The 23,455-nt window shown below is 42.7% G+C and overlaps 1 protein-coding gene across 1 annotated transcript; it reads right to left on the reverse strand.

Moving 5' to 3' along the window:
* Positions 1–3,959: 3,959 nt before the first annotated feature.
* Positions 3,960–23,301, reverse strand: lhpp (phospholysine phosphohistidine inorganic pyrophosphate phosphatase). Its single transcript, XM_068583211.1, has 7 exons — positions 23,144–23,301; positions 22,721–22,908; positions 21,528–21,681; positions 21,361–21,424; positions 21,171–21,263; positions 19,844–19,935; positions 3,960–4,625 (listed from the first exon to the last, which is right to left on the reverse strand). The coding sequence occupies exons 1-7, from the start codon at positions 23,272–23,274 to the stop codon at positions 4,532–4,534; spliced, it is 816 nt and encodes a 271-aa protein (XP_068439312.1). The 5' UTR covers positions 23,275–23,301; the 3' UTR covers positions 3,960–4,531.
* Positions 23,302–23,455: the final 154 nt, after the last annotated feature.

A 23,455-nucleotide genomic window follows, 5' to 3' on the forward strand; every position in this document is an offset into this window, starting at 1 on the left:
ACGCCGAGGGACGCCGGCCTTTAATCAGTGGATTGACAGAAATGAAAGGAGGCTGTGTTCTGAGAGGAGATAGGAGTGCAACAAGAGGGGCATGTCAGGCCGATGTTCTGCACTACACTCGTCCACACAACCCCCACCAGCTCTGACGCAACAGGGTGGTAATCTTGGAGGTTATGCACGGTCCTATTTGCTCTAATGACGAGTCACATCACACGTCTTTTTAAGCAGCAGATGGTCCACAGTGGTCACGAGGGAGTTTTATGTCAGATGTTTCAGGTGCATAACACGTTTGTTGTCCACATGTCAACAATTAAAAAGCTATATTTACTATTTATAGTTACTGGTAGTTTCAAATCCCTGCAAAAAGTTCATTAAATAAAATAAAATCATGCCCAAAAACAGGAAATATCATTTTGGAAAACAAGTCTTTTTCAGGAGTTCAACATTTCCAATAAAAGCAAATCGAAACCGTATGTGACATGAAACTGAATGTTGGTGCGAGTTTCCAGGTTTGGTGCCTTCCCCCGCTTGGCAGCTCAAATATGGTTGGGGTGAAAAACTATTTAGCTGCAGCACCCGGCCACAAAACATTTCCAGTTGCAGTGCAAGTGTCTGATGCTTTTCTAACAAAACAGCTGAGTACTGGGCGTGCAAATCTTAATTGAACTCTAAATTAACAAAAAGCAAAACCATTTCCCGTCTGTATGCACTGACTCTATACACTTTTGTAGGTGGAGGGAGTTATTGTTGAATCTCACCCACACACTTTCATGCAAGACCACAAAATATTTTTTTTTAAAGTTCAGTCAGTATTATGTCTGAGCAGCAGTAGTCTGAAGAGATGCATCAAGGCCATACTCACCTTCAAGTCAAATAGTTGTCCCTTCAGCAAAAGGATTGTAGGAACTAAATGGAGAGTTGAAAGCTTGGTCTTTTACAAAAGGTAACCGGACACCTTCACAGGAGAGAGAGCCCCTGCCGAGCCAGACGGCTTCAAACCTGAGGTCAGCTGGAAGCCTTCAGACCTTTTGTTGGCCACGACGGTTCGTTTACGCTGGGTGATGACATACGACTACCCTTTCCCCCGGATTATACATCCGCACACGCACGGGCATGACATCACGGGGTCATGCTTAGCGTCAGGAGAGCCGGGCGCTTTAGCGGGCAGCTAAGCAGGGGTCGTGTCCCTGGAGGGGGCCCGTGACGGCTGTGACCGTGTTGGAGTACAGACTGCTTTGTGTATGAACTGAGACTCTTCTCAGATTGCCTGTAAACACTCAGAGAGGAAATTCAGGCCTTTTTTTCAGAGCCCTCCCACGCCACAGAGTGCTGTTAGCACGGTTGCCCACGAGAGAAGGAAGAGGGAGAGGGGGGGGAGGGAGATGAAATGTGGGGGAAAGCATGTGGCTTGGCGAGTAAGAGCAACAGGCCTCCGCATGGACCAGTGCTCCACAGAAGGGAGGGGACAAATAAGGGGCCGCTGTCAAAACAAGTGCATGTTTCCACAGATAACCGTGCATTTGGGGCTGCAGGTGCGCAGCGTTTTCTGGTCAGCTGACCCGCCGTTTCCTGTCAAACGGGAAGTGCCGAATGGGAGGCGATGAAAGTTCGAGGTAACACACAGCTGGCAGTTGTTTAGGTGGGTTAGATGCAGGTGCGCTACAAGAGCAGCAGTGTGCGCGCCGTGTAAGAGGAGCCGAACCCAAACCGATGACACAAAAACGTAGATGGATGTTGGGCTCGGCGACACACTGCAGCGGTGTGTGCGTGTGTGTGTGTGCGTGTGTGTGTGTGTGTGCGTGTATACCCGGCAAAGATCTCAAGGGGCCTCGTTTCTAAAAATGTCTGGCTTCATTTTAGAGATTGGATTTCAGGATCATTCCAACTAAATATAAAGTTTCAGAGTGAGTGGAAGTCACTTATCCCGTCAATGACATTTAAAAACAAATCACACCGTTGCTGGATTCGGTTACAAACCGAACTTTGTGCAAATAGGGCCCCCAGGAGAAAGTTTGCTCCTCCTCCTTCAGCATGTGTCCGTCTGCTCCTGACACACATGCTACGGGGCTTTGCATCCCTTATGAGTCAGTAACATACAATGAGATCATGAGCTTAATGGCCTGAGGTTGTACAGGGAGAAGAATGAGGTAAGGGCGGGGACACTCGCAGACACTTCTGTCATGATCGGTCAATAATCCTGTTCTGGTCGGACAGCAGAAGCTGATATTTAGAGATAAACATCTAACTGAAGTGTGCTGAGGATCAAGGAGACTTCATGGGGACATTTGCAAGAAATATGCAGAGTTTGCAAAATGGCGAGTTCACAACTTGATTGGAAGGTTTTAGTCCTTTAAAAAATTGGGATGACTGTCAGCACAGCTGAAGCTCATTGGACATTGGTTTTGCATTCAACTTATTTTCTGTAACTTTTCTGCTAATACATTAAGTGGTTAATCATTTCAGGACTGAAATGTTTACATGAGTACGTACTGAATACAGTACGTACAATACAGGGCAAAAAACACTAAAAACTATACAGTTGTTTTTTAAAAAAAGGGTCCAAAGACGACAAACTGATGTGCCAATCACTTCCAACTGGAAAAAGACCACAACAAACTTCAGTCAGTCAAAGATTTGACAGTGTGTCATGTCTGTCGATACTGTCCTGTGGCAGTGAGGTCAAACATGCCCAGACATGCCTCCAGAAATGAGGTCATCACTATTATTTGAAAGGTAATCTTGCTTCACAGTCTGCGGTCGCAGCTAGGGAATCAATGCGCAGCACTCGAGGACTTTATGACTGTTTCCCTGTCAAACCAGCCTGCAGAGGTAAACTGCTGCCAATGTGTAACTTGTGTGAAATGGGTTGATGACCTTGAGCCAGCATGGAATTGGTTTGGTTATCAACCAGCCAGCTTTGGGGCATGTGTGTGTGTATGGGTGTTTAACAGCTAGTTATGATGATGATGATCCAAGAGAGGTGATGTTGTTGTGGCCTACATCCTTTAAAATTACTCCAAAACCACACTTCCATGAACTGGAACTTAGTTAAAGCCAAGTGAATTCATTAGAAAGTAGTCAAACATTATATAATAGCTTTGCACAAGGCCAGTGGGCGGTAACATAATTGTCAAAACACTAAGTCAAACAATGTGTAAGCTGTTAGAAAACTGGGTACCAGATGCTAGTACTTTGCCATGTACATTAATATTTGGTACACCCAGCAAGGGCACAGTTTCTTAATACTTTGTAGCATTTCATTACCTTTAATTGCCCAATAACATTCAAGCTTGTGTCAGCGAATGGTGAAGTGAACCAGAAAGACCTCAATGAATTACTTGGCAATGGGCTTTTGTTCTTGTTGAATCCATTTGGTGCACTGAAACCTCAGGGGCAGCGATGGAGAAGCATTTGTTTTACGCCCCACTTCCAGAGGCCTCTACGATCCAGCTGGCACACAAAAGCCCAATAACCAACTCTTTTCCCCTCATCATATTATTTAACCATCACTGTAGACACTGGAGTGAATGCACAACATCTAATGAGCGGCAATTAACAAAAGCAGCGATGACGGGACGATCCCCCGGCAGAGGCGGCTTACAGTCAAGTAAATAATGATAAGCAGTTGCAGATTTGCGTTTCTTCACTCCGATGATGGAGCGCTCATTCCGTTTTTGTTTACGGAAGGGGGTGGAGGACGTGAGCTCAAGCATCAGCGTGATTCATCACACTCGCCCGGGTTCTGCATTCATCATCTCCGAGACCAGCGCGCTTCCCATTTCCAGCGACCTGTTTTTGTAAAACAAAAAGTCGCCCTGATAACAATTCCAGTTCGTACCAGAGCCGAGGCAACGTTTCCCCCAGTGATTTGAGACCTTGATCCCTTTAAAAAAAAAAATTTAAAAAAAAAATTCCCCAGACAAATTGAAACATTTAGGAAGACAAATGTTTTGCAGCTATACAATAAAAATAGTTTTATTAATACAATACTTGCATTACAGACATCAACATCACATAGAACCAGATACTACATTAATAAACTCATGTTAAAACACTACAGCTGCATGCCAATGATGCTTTTCCAGTTAGACTACAAACGGTCTTCATATAGCGTATCAGTGTGTAACATTAGTGGAGAGTCTGAACACACAGCATTGCTTTAAGTTCCTAACTGTCAGTCAGCAGCTGATTCCTGGCACAATCTATGTATCTCTTCAGCGTCAAGCTCATCTCTTGTAGACTTGGGTGATAGTTCTTCATGTATTTAATTATAGTCTGTGTCACATGTGTGTGAAGCATCAGATGGTTGTCACATTTCATTAATTAAACCGTCACATATGGGAAACACCCAGCTACAGGTTGGATTTTGTTTCTTACTGCTTCGACATCTTACTTGAAATACCTCAATGCAGTACACCCTTCCTTCTGATAACATCACTCAAGATGTTAAAACGTGAAGACTACCAGACATTAGCCTGAATCCCCCAGGGTCACGGTAAGTGGAGAGACTCCAGTTTCTGCAGCCTTGTTCTCAGAGCCTTTGATTGAGGATCGTGTCCACGGCCTGAGCCAGGTCGTCCACAGTGCCGTCAGCCGTCACCGTGGAGTGCCTCTCGTCGCTGGGCCTGAGGGAGGGGAAGCAAAAAACACACGCTTGAGGACATGCAGCACGGGTACAGTCTTGGTAAACAGGACTAGCAGTTGGATGTTATCAGCCACATTGACAATACTGTGTGTGCAAACTGGAACAGAGCGGGACATGAGGGTCTGAGAAGACTCGGGAAAGGCAAAGCTTGAACAGAGCCAAGCTGAATTATTCTAGGCTCGTCTTGTTTACGCTCGAGGGGAAGGTTTTGGTAATAAATCATGTCTTTGTCCTATCAGAGTGATCATAAGAGCTCACTTATAATTCAACAACAACGTAATAAAAGTTAAATGTGTTTTTTTTTGGCTGTGTTGACATCCTCACACTGAAAGGTGTCTGTGCAGCTGCTTGCCAAAAGCCGCTGCAGGGTAGAGCATGTTTCTTGTCTCCATCACCAGCTGTCACACAATGTTCCAGACTTTTTTAAATATATATATATATATATATATATATATATATATATATATATATATATATATATATATATATATATATATATATATATATATATATACATACACACACACACACAACTACAACAGACCGACTGGGTAAATTAGTAAGAACTACTAATTCCAAAAACACCCAGATTCACAACATAAAACCAAGAGAATAGTTTGGAGACTTAAGCTAGTAGTTTCCAACCTGGGGTCAGGACCCAAAAAAGATGCAGTTGCAAGACACTGTTGACCGTAGAAAAAAAACAAGTTGTTTAGGTGGGTTAAATGCAGGTGCGCTACAAAAGCAGCAGTGTGTGTGCACCGTGTCAGAGGAGCCAAACTCAAATATATCTCATCTATATATGATATCTCGTAACTCATATCTGAAATACCTCAACAACTATTGGACTGATTGCACCCCAAAAAAAAATTAAATAAAATGGTCACAGGCCAAAAACATCAGCAACAATTGGCCAACGCAGTCATCACAATTTTGTCTCCATCTGGTTTCCTAAAGAGAAAAATCTGTAGGAGGCATGATGTCGCCTTGCCTATCTCGCTCCCGGCTGCTGCCATTGTTTGGATCAGGGCCCAGTGATGGATGTAGATATGGCTGTTTAATCAGCTGGTGGAGGAAACGCTATCCATTCGGTGCTGCACGAGGCCCAGGCCGGCATGCAGGACCCTTTTTCTCCCCATCACATCAAAAGACGGAGACGCCCCCTTTCATTCATCCACGGGACTGCCCAGGACTCCTGCTCATTTATTAAGTGGTGCCTATAGATTCCCCCCCGCCCCCCTCCTCCCCTCCCCGGGCAGCCTCGACCAGGCTCTGTGTGCTGCCTCTGTTCCCCCAGTCACGGGTTGGAGCTCCAGATGGGGCGGCTTTGTCTGGCCCTGGGTGTGCGGCACACACCACCATTAATCCTGCCCTCTGAGGGCTTGCAGAGGACCATGGCAAACATTTGTGAGCCGCCCAAGTGTGGCGTCAAAAAGTAGAGAGAGTCTGGCGGAGGGGGGGTGTGAGGAGAGGCCATGAATGCCGAAGCCACGGTGAACACTGGGAAGCGGTGCCATGTGTTTACGCACGTCTGTCAGCCACCAGCGCTTGGGTTATGTGAGCTGGTCCGCTAATGGTTCGGGTGTTATGTCTCCTGTGCTGGATTACTACCACACCCTTTTTTGTCCGGGGACTGATGGAGTTCACACACGCATAGGCATGAACACGCGAGCAAGTTAGTCCCATGGCTCTTATGTTTCAAGCAGTGAAGCGCACGGCACCGACCACACCGTCTCTCCAACCTGACGTCCCTTTAAATTTCCCTTTGCCTGCGCCTTTGGATATGCATGCGTGTATTCATTTTGCGTTGCCATGAATAATGAAGGAGTAACCAGGTCAATGTGACCATGCAAAATTCAGCACAATGCAGCTAGTGTTACAGATGAGGTAACTCGCGGTGCGTACTTCAGGTCAACGGCGTATCAATACACGAGAAGAGATGGGCTTGCCTCCACCTATGGGTGCTGTCCGCTACGAGCAAGGAGGTGGGAAGCAGCCAAGAATTTAGTTTGACACAGCTGCCACCATGCTGAAAGAGAAGCGCTCCACCAGAATGTTGGTAATTGATCCCACGGTTTGGGTTTACGACTGGTGGGTTGACAAAAACAATTCCAAGACATCAGTTAGAATATTGGAACCGACAAAGCGGCCATATTTCACCATTTCTTCATATTTTATGAATTAAATGAGTTGATTAGTTGGAAAAAAGAATGCAAGACTGATCAAATGATCCTTGGGGTAGAGCCTCAACCTTCATCTCTGTAACACTGTCACCTATCAGATCAGTCCAAAAAAACATCGACATACTGTACACCTCTGATCCCAGCGATGACGTGACAGTGGATTAAGCAGTTTGAGAAATGGGTATCGTGTACATCAGCCAATATAAGTTTATAGAAGCTTAGACTGTCATAGGGGTACATATATAACATGATACTTGGCTCTATAAAACATGGAGATCCATTTTTATAAGGACAGGTCATGCCTCCATGAAATGAAAGTGGATATGAATGACTCATACGGCGAGTGGGTGCAAAAAGTGAAAGTCAGCTGTGTTTCAAAGACCGATAGAGTCTGGGTACGACAGTCGGGATACAGACATGACGGAGATGGGGGGGGTTGTTCAACATTGGAATAGAAGGATGCTTCTTCTTCATTGCATTGTCAGGGTAGCTGACCGTGGGGTAAAAGGCACGACAACCTGTCCATCAGTTAATGCTTAACACACCAGCACAAACACAGATACGCAGGCGGGCACACAAGGGGAAGCAAAACTGTCGCATACACCAGATGTCGATTTACACTTCTCTCTTAACCTCCTCACCTTTTGCCGAGTATGCCTTTCGCTTGACACAGTGCAGATAAAGCAGATAAGGCCTACATGAGGGTAGAGATGAAAAGTTCAACCTCAGCCGTGAGTACACAACACTGAAGACCATGACAAATACAGCGATGTTTGGGAACTCCAGGCTGGAAACAGTCAGATTCCCAGCAGCTAGATATTACCACACAGAAATATATCTTGTTTTTAAGAAATGCTAAAGCTTTAAAATCAAACTCTGAATGCCTGTTGTCCACACTGTAGGTCAGGTACTGGGTGTAGACAACACTGAAAACAACCAATGGAAAATGTATTAAACTCAAAAAAGGTAACATTAAATTACTAGCACTGCTACAAAGATGGTTCCTATTAGACTGAGGTTAGTAATTGTTAGCGAAAAAAAGAGAGCTTAAAAAAAGGCCAAACCCCCTCAAATATCAGGTGAAAAAGTAAGTCTTTCATTCTTTAATTTATCAATGGAAACCGTTAGTCACCACAGAGCATGCAAAACTCTGTCAAACTGTTTCAAAGAATAACAGTGATAACAAGTGGAAGATACGACAGGGAGAGGACACTGACAAAATGCGAGTCGGCATGGAACTTATTCAGATCCACACTTGAGTTTTCATGTTATTTCCTCTGTGTATAATCCTCAGGCCCACATACAAACTAACAGCAACACATTTTGTAAAGTGTGCCGTCACCTGGCTTTGAAGAGAGTAATCACATTCATGAGAGCTGCGACAACGCCGAGGGAAGAGGGAAGAGTCAGCCTGGCAGCGAGAGACGGAAAAAAAGAAAGAAAAAAAAACGTTCAAGCCAGTTCTTTGTGTTGATGTGCTTTTTTTTTCATACCACGCGAGGAAAAGTACCGTCAGCCACAACACTGCCTGTTCTCACACTAAAGCAGACTATATAACCATAACCCGAAGGAGTACGCAACCTAACCATTACTATAGCCTTTATGTTCAGCCAAGGCTTGTGGGCGACATAAGATACCAACACAAGACAAAAGCTTTCTCTCCCGACCCCGAGGGGAAGAGAATGTGTGAATGTGTAACTGCATGTATTTTCAGCTGCTTGGTTGAGAATGTGCTCACAGCTCGACTGAAATAATAAAGGTCACAGGAGATAAATGAAACTAAAAGGAAAAGAAAACCTCACTAACAAACCTTGACGGGAAATCAAGAAAAAAAAAAAACGGCACCCCTGCACTTAGTGAAAGAAAAATAAGACAACTCCAAGTCAGTTAAGATGTTCCATCCGGGTTTATCGTCACCCACTCCTGCTTTTTGTCTCGCTTTCTTCATCACTTGATATTTACAGAAGTGCAACAAGAAACAAGATAACTCTCTTGAGGTAACACAGCTGCAACCGCCCAACTGAACTGGGGGGAAACCACCATGTTACGTGCATGTTATGGCAACAGATGTGACAGATGCAAAGCTGGAGCCTCTCTACATCCTTTGCTGAATTTGTGGCCTTGCAGAGGTCGTTATCGCTTCACTGTACCAAAAGGCTGTATAATGTTGAGTCATGATCAGCAAACAGCTGCGGTATGCTTTTCACACTTTACACAGATTAACGGTTCTTTCCAATCGAGCAGGACACAAAAGGGGATTCCCTGGTTGCAGCACAAAGAAAAAGCTCTCAAAAATGAACTTGTGAAAGCTAGTGTTGCTTGTGAGTGTGTGTGTTTGTTTGCGCTTGTCAATCTATCTCTGTGAGGATCAATTTGACTTTGACACCTTCAAGGTGAGGACAATTTGCCCGACTGTCACTTTTTCAAAGGCCCGTTTGTGGCTTCAGACATTAAAGGTTTGCAACACACAGAGTGTATCCTGAATTGTCAAAACCACCCACTGGAAAGCTTCCGTCCTTCTCAACCACAAAAACATCTGGGGCTAAACCAACAGGGCATAATCCATAAACCTTTGCTTTCTGCCACAAAAATGCACGATGCGTTTCAGGTTGCATCTCCTCAACTACAAATCTTGTCGACATTATCAAGATGGCTGTTGCAGTGTTAGTTTTAGTTCTTAATCATTTGTTCAGCCATTGATTTAAATGAATTTACACATATGAAAATCAAGTACCAGACTCAACTGTTAATCCATATTCTTTAGCTATCCATTTCATCCACTGCTTTTAGCAAACCCTTTATTTGTATCTGTTCACTTGTACAATAATACCCACCAAATCTCAATTACAACATGTTCACGTGTTAGAACCGACTCTAGTTGGTGGGTATTTTACAAGGGCTGTACAATTTATTTAATAAAATAAATAAATTACCACCAGTATGGTCCTTTGAAGAGTAACTTCACACTAGATCTTGTATGACTGGTCATTCTGCGCTGATTTCTGCAAGGTGTGGTCTGGTGTGGTTCTTATGAGGAAAGAGCATGCAGCTAAATGACTAAATTAAAATAAGTTTGCCGACTGATTTCCCCATTGTAAAGAAATTAATTCATTACCAGTGGCTGAAAAGGAAATACATTAAACCTGGTTTTCTGAAGGGTTGATGAAAGACCCCAATCGCCTGATCCTCATCTCAGCTAGAGGTTAACAGCGAGAGGCTACATTAGCCGCGACTAGCATAACACACCTGTATATTGGACTGAATTGTTGAGGATAAAGTTGAATTGCAGGTTAGACAGACACCAGGTTTTGAAAAAGACAACACGTGAAAAAGAAAAAAGGCAGTCTGGTTCGAGTTCGATAAATATTAAACAATAGAGAAGTGCAATGCTAAATTCGCGGACTTCTTTTCCAAAAGGGTCTTTTGTTGTAACATCCTAGAGATCAATGCAAAAAACCCCAAAACAAATAAAAGTTAATATTTTACCATTAATAAAGTCATCAAAAACAGTTTCTTCTGATGAGACTAGTTCTTGTTTATTGGACCAAATTCTTTCAAGAATAAACTCCCTGCATCGTTTCACAGCTGTCCTGTCAGCATTGTGCTCAATATGCAGAGTTTTATGTGACCTAGATCTAACCGCACTCTTTTCAACAGCTTGTTATTATTAGCGGTGCGGCTGATGACTTACTGAGCCTTCGTTGTGTGTGTGTGTGTGTCTGTATGTCTATATCTCACTGTGTATGAGTGTTTTGAAAGCAGCAAGAGGCTGCTGAGTCACCTGCTTCTGCTGCTACAAATGCAGACACAAATGTGGAACCACAGACACACACTCGCACATAAACACAAACCATTACGGGAAAAAAGGGCTCCGGCAGAAAGTGGGCAAGAACCCAAGTCCCCCCAGCCAAGCAGCCTGTCTATTGGTAATTGCAAGAGGGATTGAATCCCCATTGAAACAACTAAGGGCCCTGTGTTCATGTATTTAAAAGGCAGTGCTATGTTTCAGTCGGCCATCTGTGGGCTTTAGCTCTCCGATTCTCTCTCCCACTCTTCTGTCTTTCTCTCTCTTTCTCTCTCCCTCTCAAGGGTGGAAAAGTACCGTCGAGGGGCTCAGTGGCCGAGGCCTGGCCGGCTCCTTTGTCTCGGCGTGGGAGTCTAGTCTAACTGTGAAAAAAGCTATGGTTAATTATTAATATCTCATTGACTTATAACGCACGGCAGGCTTTAGAGGAGCCTGCAGGCACGGGAAGCTGTCACCCCGGGGTGGTGAGAGATGGTAGGCCAGGCTCGGGCACCCACTGGAGTCTCATCAAGCTCTTTAACCTCTTTGTCATGCCTCTGCCACATCCCTCTCGAATCTCTACTGAATCTGTGGTGCCCTGTTAAACTTTTACCTCGCTTGCAGTTAATCCAAACCGAAGGTTTAAAAAACACAGCCTGAATGAAACAATAGTTTGTTGGAGACGATCCTCACTTTCCTCCCTCATTTTAGCGCTGTTGTACTTTGCTCAGATTGATCTGTGGGTAACGTGTGATCCGCTGACCTCAGATGACCCCTTATCTGTTATACTGACCAAGACAAAAGTTACGAGTACTCCGCTGAAAAACCTATGTTCTGTTTAACAAATACTACCTTCCTGTGGGCGTTCACAGGTGTTGTAACTTGCACCATTGCAGAAGGCAGCAACCTTTATCAATGTGGGTTCACAGGCGTTACAATAAACAGTCAATAGTGACCCAGTAATGAGATGCTAGGTTTATTCCAAATACTAATACACTAGCCGTTTATCTGTGCACGCAATTATGTTTAACATGTATTGTTTGTGATTAAAGGAATAACCATGCTAGCGACAAACCAAGTGGCTAAATATGGCTGTATACATAGCACTACTTTGGCTAAATATAGCTGTGCTTTTCCATATTTGGCTTTTATATTTGACTAAACCCAGTGAGAAGTAGATTGTGCTGCAGTGTTGGTTTCTATGAACATGTTGGATTCTTTTGCCACAAGTCTTGGTCATTTACCATTTGAATCCATTACAACTGTTGTAGATCTAGGTTGATTACACATGCTATTCTCTGTGAACCGAGCAAGCAAGCCTACAGACAGTAAGACTCATGTTTTCACTGAAATGTTCTATTAAAAGCATAGAAATACAAACGCAAACCATAGGGAACAAACAGAGGGACAAAGGGCCCAAAAAGACAAAGCAGTGTTGGATCTGAAGCCAGAGTACTGTTGAAATGAGGAAATCATTCCCAGAATTGATTATGTTTACATTCCTTACAAAAGCTGCAGATTCTGATCCTTGGGAATGGGATGAAAACATAGCTCAGAATCGTGCTAAATGCTGCCTTGACAAAACGGATATAATTTAGCCTATATGTTTATGTACAAGAAAATTTAAGAAAAAACATTTTCTTTATTTGAAAATGCATATGAACTTAAATTCATTATTTGTGAAAATTATAATTTTTGCAACCCTGGAGCACTGCAAAGAACAACCCACCCACTACTCGAGGACATGAAAAGCATAATGTGGGAAGCATGTAGCCAGCAACGAGATCCAACCAACAGAACCCAGTTTTCATGTGTTATCGGTTAAAAAAGAGGGAAGCCCAGCAGTGGAAATGGAAACCATATGCAACATGCATTTTCCTATTCTGCCATGCAAATATCCTGACAAAGGCCCTGCTACTGACTGACAAAAGGGGACTGAGATGATCATGTATACTGTATAAATAGTCTGTTGCTCTGGGCCATCAGTGTTTTTTACCTTGGAAACAGCAGGAAAACAAACACTGTTCCAAAAGCAAATCTGCCGGTTTGCCACAGAACAAACAAAACCCAACTGGTCCCAGTGCTCTCGATTTCAGATCCTCGGATGATCCGGAGGGACCTGGACACAAAAGAACGGGCCCCTGCACATTCTGCTTCGATTCAAAAGGCCATATTCTGCACATAGAGTCACTGGATTAGAGTTTAAAGGGTCTCCGAGGTGGCGCTGAGGCAAACCGACCTCAATGACACGTACAGAAATGCTGTCACTGTCAAGTTGACTAGCTTTTACGCTCACAGCCCACACCCTCAGCGGAGAGGAGTGAAATGAGATAACTTCACTTCCTTCCCACACAGACAAAACTAATGTGCTAACAGCAGTTAACAGGACAGGGTGTGGGACTGTGCTGTCGTACTAGACACTATAAAATGCCTGCACGCTCTTTACAGAGAACAGTTCACAAAGGTCAAGACAAAGGAAAAAGTACAATGAAAGTGCAAATCAAGCATAACCTGTTCAGACAACCACATATTCTATGCAGTTCTACAAAAAGAGAATGGTATAACTCTTGGTTTACACATACCAACAAGGGCTTGAACTATGGGAAGTCACATACGTTAAAAAAACAAACACTCTCTCTCTGACGGGCACACAATTGAAACCATGTACATTATCATAGCCATTGGGGCTATAGGACACCAGTAGATGACTGAAAGATAAACTAGGCTGAAATACAGTCTGTACCTGAGAGCCATCCCAGGGACAGCGCTCAGTTTATAAAAAGGAGATTAGGCTGCAACCACAGCCATGCACGGTCACCCTGCCAAGGTTCAGTGTCACAGATCTGCAAAGGACAAAGCCCGTCCATAAACCCAACACTGCTACGCTGCGCTCAGTCTAGTGTCGGTTAGATTCACGAGAACGGCGATACGATAGGCTGCTTATGTCAGAGGGAGGACAGCTTCACCTTTCTGTTGACACACAGTGCGGTGAAATGTTCACACTTTTTCATGAACCCTTTCACTCGGCAGTCATTCAACAATACATGTATTCAGGTTGGAGAGTTGTTATCTCTTTTGCATAAGCGCCCTGTGCACACGGAACAAAAAAAACCGCACATGTATTATACGTTACAAATAGTGTGCAAACAAGATAAGAAGGCCAACACGAACATATAGACACTGGAAGAGAAGATAAAGACAAATGTTGTACCCGCAATAAATAAATCAATTTCAAGAGCATGTTTTAAAATATTAAATGTGGCATATCTGCACCGTGTTCCAGATATATTACCACTGTGGTGAAGAACATTTTTTTTGGCTTAGTTTTAAAACCACAACCTCTAGATCATGTATTTTTCTGCACCGTTTAATTCAGTTAAGGCACAACTGCACATATATCTTGCTAGAATTTTTAAGGCCACTTCACAAGTGAGAATACAACACATTTTGAAACAATATTGTGCTAGTAATTAAAGATGCATTTAAAAAAAATCTGGACTTCTATATTTTATTAATAAGATAACAAAGATCTTTCCACCGTGAAGCTGTAACTCACTCTTTGTTAGCTCAGGCCAATGGGCCGTTTGCTTTCCTAATGAGCAGGGCTTCCTTCGAGTCGCTGCACTGATAATGGCTTAATTTGCATGACTTCATTACAGGAACCAGTGAAAATCTGCTCTGGCTCTCCTCACTAATCACAGGTTACATACCATGCAAACAAAACCGTCTGCCCAGTCTGTGCTGCTAGGAGGGGCTCGGCCTACGCGGGACACTGGAGACTTATGCCGCCGGACCTGAACTGGATTGACGGGAGACAACTTTACAGGTCAGTGATGCCCAGAAGATGATGATGAAGATGTTATAAGTTCAGCGCCTCCACTCACACATGAAACGGATCACCCAAAACCACTGCCTGATGTCTATAAAAGAAGACTTACAGGTCACATTAGAGGACTGTATCCTGGCATCGCATCCTTTTGACCATCGTTCCACATCCGTCTCAGCCCTGCTGGTTCTGATAACTATGATTACAGGAGTAGCAGTTACAGTGATAGCTATGAATATTTGCATACCGGCCATCTGGTGAGAACTGTGTGTTCCAACTCTCGTTACTCATACAAAAAAAACACATGCAGTATTGTGCACGGAGTACAGCTTCAGTGATGAGGTGTGCGCTAACCACTGTAGGTAAAAATGTTACACAACAGCAGTCATAACACACAACGCACCTTTCATCAGTCTAATCTTTTTATTGTCACACATTTGAGGTGGATGCAAACACAAAGCATGCTTACATTTGTAGACCACATACCAGTTGTATTGCTCAAATCAGGATTACATTACCTCCGAGTTGTACTACAATATCTCCCAGCAAGGGAAATTAAGTGTCAACACACCAGAAGAAAAAACGGCTTCAAACTTACCACTGCTGCCAGTTACAGTTGAAGGAGAACAAATATTAACACAAGTGCAATCAATTCAGCCGAATTTAAAGCAAGCTACTGTTTGTTTGTCTTTGATTGCACTTGTTAACGACCACGATATGAAATGGCTTATTTAAGCTGAGCCTACATTTATTCGGTGGGACGACAAGAATAGGAAGGAAGGGATTTTGCAACAATGGAAACGATGTGGCACGCATGCCGCATTAAACTAATCTCGGCATGTTCTCTCGAACAAACATGCTGACGTTGACAGGTGTGAGTGCAACTCAACACAGCGAAGAAGAAACGCTGAAGGAAAAAATAATCTGGCTTCCGGTTGCGTCCTCGAGGGACAACCGCAGACAGAAAGGGCACGAACCAGGGTGCGGTTTCGGTAAACTGGTTCATAGTGTGCATCATCAGAGACTAGTTCCCTCTGGAGACATTTGGTCTGGCTCGGCCTGCTCGGAAAACAGTTTCCCGAACACTCGCATTAGCAGTCAAGCGTTGGCCACAGGGAGAGGTTTACAATGTGAACCGTTTAGAAGATGTTTCTGCTGTGTGAAAATGTTTTCGGTGCACTCTGCCAGATTCCAACGGGAATCCAAGTGAGGGCGTCTAACTCACTGGCCCTCATTCAAAATACCTACCAATACTGCGTTAGTATCCGGCGTCAGAATTACAAATGCTAATACTGAGTGTGCATTCATGAACGAAATGCTTTAAATCCAACTTCTTTGATTATCACAGGGAGACCAGAAGGTTCAGAAACTAATTGTGTCGACTGAAGTGATTTAAGAGTAGTGCGTGAAGAAACCGCGTGACGTGAACCTGCTTTTATTAAGCTTCAAAGCTGTCATGACAGATGGTAATAAAACACAAGTAGAGCTGCTGTTAGCTTTGTTAAGTAGCTGTGGCGAACAGGTACTTAACAGCTATTTGACATATCATCTCTATGAGGTGATATGTCACTGTTGTGCAACAGCTTGTTCTAAAGCCCCTAAGGGACCACAAAGAAAGTCACTGGAAAAGAGACGTTATTTAAATCTCAAGGTCGTAAAAGTTGGAAAATGCACTAATAGCCAAAGAGTTATTTTTCTTTCCTGCGCTCATGTGATGATCCCCGAGAAGGAGGCTGGCCCCAACGGCTGGGAGGCGGGGTTAAAGGGCCCCGATGGATGTGGAAGAGCGTCAGAAGATTTGGGTATTTTAAAAAAGGTATTTATTCTCCCCCCCCCCCCCCATGTGCTACTTACACAGGAATAGACAGGGCCTCGCCTTCAATGCTATATTTACTTCCCTTCAACATCCTTTGGGCTGTGTCTGTGTGACGTCGCTGCCAAGATGGCGAGATCCACCCACTTTGAGCATCACAACGGCTCTTCAGAAATTTATTTATATATAATTTATTTATTTCAGAATGACTGCGTCCATGTTTTATACAGTCCAAGAGCTTTTTCTCTACAAGGTAGAGGTTTATCAATGTCAACAAATATAGGTGTGAATAGCGCACCCCTGTTATTTGTTTACCAAAAATGCATTGCACATTAAGTAATGTCTCGTACTATTGCACTGTGTGTATAATTTTGCACCATTCACCTTGCCAAATTCATTGCATGTGTAACGTACTTGGCAATTAACAGTTCTGATTTTAGATACTCTGTGTTATGAACAAAACTAGGTATTATTTGATTTGATCTGCGTAGCTACAGAGCTGACGATAGTGTTGGCAGACTGTTCATATGCAGCTGATCAACATCAGCACTCAGTTCATCATAACCCTAATTTCCAACCACTTTTTGGTGTAGGCCCCTCTTTGCAAACCTGTTCTACATTAAAGAGCAAAAGGTTCTCTGGCTCCCCTGAGGGAAGTGTGCTAACCTTTGCTCATGAATACAGCTAGAAGAACACTCCCCGATTATAATTCCCCTATTAACACATCTGTAGTCTCAGTCATTACTGGTGCATCCTGTAATATCACGTCACTTGGCCACCATTCTTGGCCATTATCTGCACGCGTTATCACAAGAACATGCTTGTATTGTGCATCATGGAGAAAAGAAAATACAGTGAGCACCCGAGTATAACGTGTATTAATTGACCTAAACCTGACATTCCTAACATATTGTACATTTTTAGCTTTTTCTAACAGAATTAAGGCAGATTATATACATAATAAAAAAGGTGAACACCTCTAATTTCCATCTTAAAATGAGTTAACTGCGAAGACCGTAAGATATTTCCAGCATCTGACAGATCCAAGTCATGCTTTGTGAATCGATGCAGTCCTGGCTGAATAACAGTAAGTCAAATCAAAACCTTTTCAGAATAAGCTGATATAATTAGATAGTCTGTGATTTGTATCTTTTTTCCCTTCCTGCCTCGTCATGGGGCCAAGGGTATTTGAAGCAGTCTTTTTTTCTAGTCTGATGGGAACTGGAGGCCTGCGGAGCATCTGGTTGACTTGGAAACAGCTGTGTTTTCACAGATCTGACTGAGGGTTTATAGCTGCTCCCAGAAAGCCTGGGTTCACTGGGCCTGTTTGGCTAAATAATGCTAAATCTCACGTCTGCAGCTCTCCTGCAGACCCACGGAAACACCCTCGCTGTCACTGTTTTTCTTCTTGTTCTCAGGGAACGCATGTCGTACAGTCCAATACGTCTGCTGAAGGATCAGAGATGTTATGAGGTGTTTATGTTAAATCAGTAAATTACAGGTCACTCTGGAGCCATCAATTCTAATTTGGTACACACATTTTTGCTTCGGAAACAGATATCCACAAGAAAAAGTGTCTTCTGTTAGTAATCTCGCACACAAACTGACTCAAAGTAAGCCTTGAATCTAGTCCTGACAATGAAACATTGGCCTTCATAAACCCTACGGTGTCATTTTACTGTGCAGTACTGAAAACATTATTCAACTACTTATAAAATAACTTGTACGCATGTGTTTCCAACACATAAACTCCATTCACCAATCAGTCCATAAATCTGAACAGCCACAGCTGAAACGCAACAGGGAACACAATACAGATTCCACATATGTTCCTCAGTGGGGAAACAAATTCAACCAGTTGCTCTCTGCTCTCAAAAAATAAGAAGAAAAAAAAAAAAAAAAGGATGAGCAGTGATATATTCCTGCATTTTAGTTGACTATATCAGACAGTGTTGAGTGTCAGCACGCTGGAGCTGAACTGAGCTGCTCGGGGGAAGATTGCAAAGTGATAAACCACATGCATGCCCAAGCTGCAGAAAGAGAGAATCTGTGTTTGAAAGAGTTCAGCTTCCGACGATTGAGCAGACAGAAACACGGCCTACTGTTGGCTTTTGAACTCGCATACCGACACAGATATGTAGGTGACCCAGGCCTGCATGTACATGTCAGCTACATACACACAAGCATATCAAAAGTACAAACCCACATATGCCATTCAGCCATAGGAGACAGGTTTTACAGCGAGTGACTGTGCACTTAGTACAGGATTAGAGCTGACTGATGCTCAACAAGATTACTCAGCGTTCTGTGGTCACATGACCCCCAGACCTGCATGCAAGTACGCAGTAGTGGAGCAGGTCATCAAGCGTGGTGCTCTTAAGACTAATCGGTGGTTTATGGCCAAACAAAATGGTGACTTGAGAGGCACTCTGAGAGCGGAGAACTGCGCCAAGGCCGTGCCCCATCTGGCAATGTGAACCAAAGTGAAATACAATGTGTGTATTTCTGCTGACAAACACACAAACAAAACCAAACCAAACCTAAAACATAACCACATTGGAAAAGTTATTTTAAATACTGTTATGTGAGTACTTGCACTTGAAGCAACTTTACACTTTTACTCCACTTAAAAAAGGGAAATATTGCACCTTCCACTACACGACTGCAAAAATAGCAAAATGTTTAGGAATCCCCTTCCATAAACATTTGTTAAGAACACATACAACCTAGAGCTAATGTTACATTACATACAGAAAAAAATGAACATGCATTATAACGAACAGTATGTCTGATTTTTTCTAGGAGAGTTTTTCCTGTTGCGATGTGAGGGTCCTGGGACAGAGGGTGCAGATCGTAAAAGCCCTCTAAGGCAAATTTCTGATTTGGGCTATTTAAAATAAATTGAATACAATGCGTGGTTCCATAATTACCACATATATCTTCTAAAATAATCAACCATATGTTTCTGTAATTACCCCATGAGAAAGACGCCCCAATAATCCCCAGACTTGGGATCATGAATCCTTCTGTGCCAATAACCCTGTGGGCGAGTAGCATCCAACATGTGGAGATAATAAAGCTATTTGGGCGGCTTCTCAATCAAATAAACAAATCCGGAAAGCTAAAGAATGAGGTGGTTGGCTCACTGGAAGCCTGTGTGTTATGGAGGAAACTGATTCACAATCCTGGTGTGAGGGCGCCCTCTCCTGGCAAATAGCGGAATAGATTTGTATTCTGATTTACCGCACGGTCGGACTAGCTTCAAGATCTGTAGAAAAGAAAGACATTTCTTTCTTCAAAAGAGTTAAACCTTTGAAAAGAACATAGAAGTTGAAGATATGACTAAGCAGTATGATTTATGTCCCCTAGTCACGAAGCAATCATTTCATCTTCATGCATACAAGCACAGATTTAGCCAGAGAACGAGACGATATAGAGCTGGTTTCTAACGGAAAGATACTTCAGCCAGTCACACACTGACATGGATGTTTTTACCAACCATACATATATTATACACATATTATATATTGCCCAGCAGAAGGCAATAAGAAGTCATCTTTAGGTTTGGTAGATTTAAAAAGACATCACTGACCTGTATTTGCCGGTCCTGACTTGTACGCCTTTCATTCCGCAATGTTGGGCCCCACCCATGTCATTCACCAGATCGTCCCCAATCATCAGTGCCTTGAACATTTGAAGGAAAACATTATAATTTAGTTGATATTTTTAAATGTTTTTATGCTAATGGTGTTACAACAATGTAAAATAAGAACATAATTATGTGTCTATATAAAGGATAATAACATGCTAAGATCTCATGTAACTGTGATAGCGTTAGTTAGGTGAATGCATTCAATTCTAATACATTTTTTATCTCAAGCACACCTGGTGCAACTAACGAGGCCCTTGATTAGTGGCATCAGGTGTGCTTGAGACGACACCTGATTAGCAACCGTGTGCTCTAAAGAGGGATTCTATTGAGGGAGTTTAATAATTCTGAGACTGCAGTAAAGTCATTGAAAGCACTACTTTGTGTTTAATTTAGAGAAACCACTTGTGACATTAGTTGTGTTTACCTATTTAAATTGATTTCTGGAATACAGCTAAAACGTTTGTAAATGTTGCCAATAAACCTCACTTGCAATATGGGTTGAATAATTTTGTGTGCAACTGTATCCATACTTCTATTGTTTTTGCTTTCAACTGAAGCATCAACAGTCCTTGACTGATACATTTTAGCCTACCCTAGTTTGATAATTCCTTCTGAGAGAATGATACTAGTCAATTTCACCAACTGTGCATGAAAACATGGGGGAGTAACAGAAGGCTTTGGGAGCAGCAGATGTTGCCGTGGATATATCCGTCTCAGAGAAAGACTAGAGATCCAGAGGAAGGAGTGAGGCTCTGGCCGAGATGAAATCAGTGCCAAGAACAAAAATAGATACGCTTAGAGAGACTGTGGCACATTCTTTTTAGTTGTAATACACTAAGATGGGTAGATACCAGGGACAGACATTAAACATGTTCAGACACCCGCCGATAAAAATAAATGCTGTGAATGGAAGAAAGACGAATAAACATCTTGTAAAAGTAAAGGCGGTTAACATTAAAAAATAATCTATACAACGCACTCGACGGTCAGTTTGTGGACGTTGAACTGTGGACTGAAATTATTTGTGCAGTCGCATGCACAACAATTTCCCATTGTAGTGTTTTTTCCAAGTAATTGCACAAAATTGCAGATGGTCACTTCTGCATGTTTGCAGCTTGGACGTGAGAGACCAGAGCGACTTCAGAGTACAGCGACATACAGTTCCAAATGGCACGTAGAAATATGATCATCTCAAAAATTAAAAATAAACCTAGATCAAAAAACTGAATTACAAATCTGCATCAAAATAATAACTTCTGTTACCTACCTCATGCGGTTGAAGGCCCATGTCATTGAGAACACTCTGGAAGAATGTTGGGGATGGCTTTCCAACTACTTCAGCCTTTAAATCACAGGCATACTGGAGGCAAAGAAAAAGTTAACACAAATTAGTCATCACATGTACAGCAGTGCTGTTCTTAATAAATATATCAATGCAAACAAAGCACCTACTGTACCTCCAGAGCCTTCATGTAAGCCCCGACATCTAGTTTCAAGCCATCTGTCTCTTTGTAATACTTCCTATGAAGAAACCACAAATATTTTGTTGATCATTTCATAATGTGCTCATCACTCAGAAAAAGTAATATAGTATGGCCTACTGACTTGTAAAATGCCCTCTTACCCTTGGCCCAGAGAGAACAGCACTGGCTTCTCCAGGCCTGTAAGGACCCTGAACGCATCGTTCAGGTTCTGGTAGTTAAACTTTTCAGCTGCGTCTCCAATCACCACACAGTTTGGGTTGGTCTTGTCAACACTGTCAAACTCGGGGAGAAGTCCTGCATAAGAGTAAACATAAATACAGAATAAGTTAGATGATACATATATTTTTTATAGGTGTCAACGAATCCCACAAGAAGACCCAAACAAACAAGAATTATCTCCATAGCCAAAATCAGTTTATTCCTCAAAAACTATGAATAATGCATCACTGGGCCTAAATGATGCACTGGGTGACATGTTGCTTTATTACAGAGAGGCAGCAGTAGTTTGTAATGTCCATCCAACATACACCATCCTGTTGCCTCAAATACTCTGCTATTACTCAAAACAATGTTGTTTTTAGAAGTTATTTTGGAAAGAAAACTTGTAACCCTCTTTCAAGGAGATCCAACCAGGTGAATACAATACCCGCGTGGTGGCTGGTATGGAAATAAAGGAAAATTAAACTACAAATACAAGTCATTTTTCATGATGTACATGTTTTGTAGGAACCAGTAGGCTTGAGGCTGAGAGCCACAGACACTTGTGGTGTTGTTTTATTGTTTCCCAGTCTACATTTATGTTGTCGTTCAAAATTGTGTTTTGCTGCGTCACACATTTAAAAAAATTAAAACGAAAATGTTCTTAATATTATATCTGATCACCACTGTTCAAACCACTGTATAACACTTCAACACTGAGAACACTTAACACTTTTGGTGCAATACTTATACTTTTACACTTTATACACATTCTTTTAACCATTTATTTTATTCCATTTGTACATTTCTATTTTTGTGTTTTACTGTCTAATTTTTAAATTGTGTTTTTATTACTGTTCTACTGTTTACTTATATCTGTGAATAAGGGCTGCTGTAATACTGTAATTTCCCCACAGAGGGACTAAGAAAGGACTATCTTATCTTATCAAAGGGTTTCTAAATCATTCATTCTAAAATGATAACAATTTAGATTAGACACTTAACATGCTCAACTAACAAGGGACCTAACAATTCTGTTATGAGTGGACAAAAACATTATTTCAATGTATTATTCTATATATTAAAAGCATTAAGTAGAAGGTCAGACAGACTGTCAAAGTGCATATGTCTTTACCATCATACACGAGCAGGTGAGGCCGTAACCCCCTCTCCTTAAGGATAGCCACGGCTGCAGGAGCAGGAGAGAAGACCTCTGACACGAGGATGTCAAAGCCCAGTCTTTGAAGCTTGGCCACAAACTTCTCTCTGGCGGCCTGGGTCTCATTGGTGCAGAAGCGCAGCTGCAGGTCAGAAGCCTTGAGCCTTTGAAACAGGAAACAGAGGGGCAGACTGAAGACAGAGCCCACAGTGACGCTGAGACAGAAGACAGCTCAAACACGCAGCACTAACCATGACCCTTTGGGAGTCTAGTAAAGGAACTGCAAGAATCCATGAATTAGCCACACAATGGATAAGCGACTGCGCGTGCAAGTTGGTCCATATAGTGAAGGTGCACGCAGCTGAAACTCCCGCAACGACTCGCTACTTATTCACTCACTTTTTCACGGCTTCAATTGAACCGGGAATGGCGACCCCGTCGCCGTCCCCGCTGTCATATAAAACGCCACACATGTCCAGTATGACACCTTTCAAACTCGTCGCACAGCCTGGCCAGCCCGTGTCAGCCATGACGAAATGCCAGCCCCAGGGCGCATGCGCGTAAAGCAAGGCAAGCGGCCCATAATGCTCTCGCGAATTAAAGTCGTAGGTAATGTTTCATAAACATTTACCATACAGTTTATGTCATTGATGGGACATACTTGCAGTCGGAGTGAGTCACTTAAACGCGTTTAACAATTACCACGCGAGC

The sequence above is a fragment of the Clinocottus analis genome, unplaced genomic scaffold, assembly GCF_023055335.1.
Source record: "Clinocottus analis isolate CAN_PGR_092001 unplaced genomic scaffold, fCliAna1.0.p SCAF_19, whole genome shotgun sequence".
NCBI classification, from domain to species: domain Eukaryota; kingdom Metazoa; phylum Chordata; class Actinopteri; order Perciformes; family Cottidae; genus Clinocottus; species Clinocottus analis.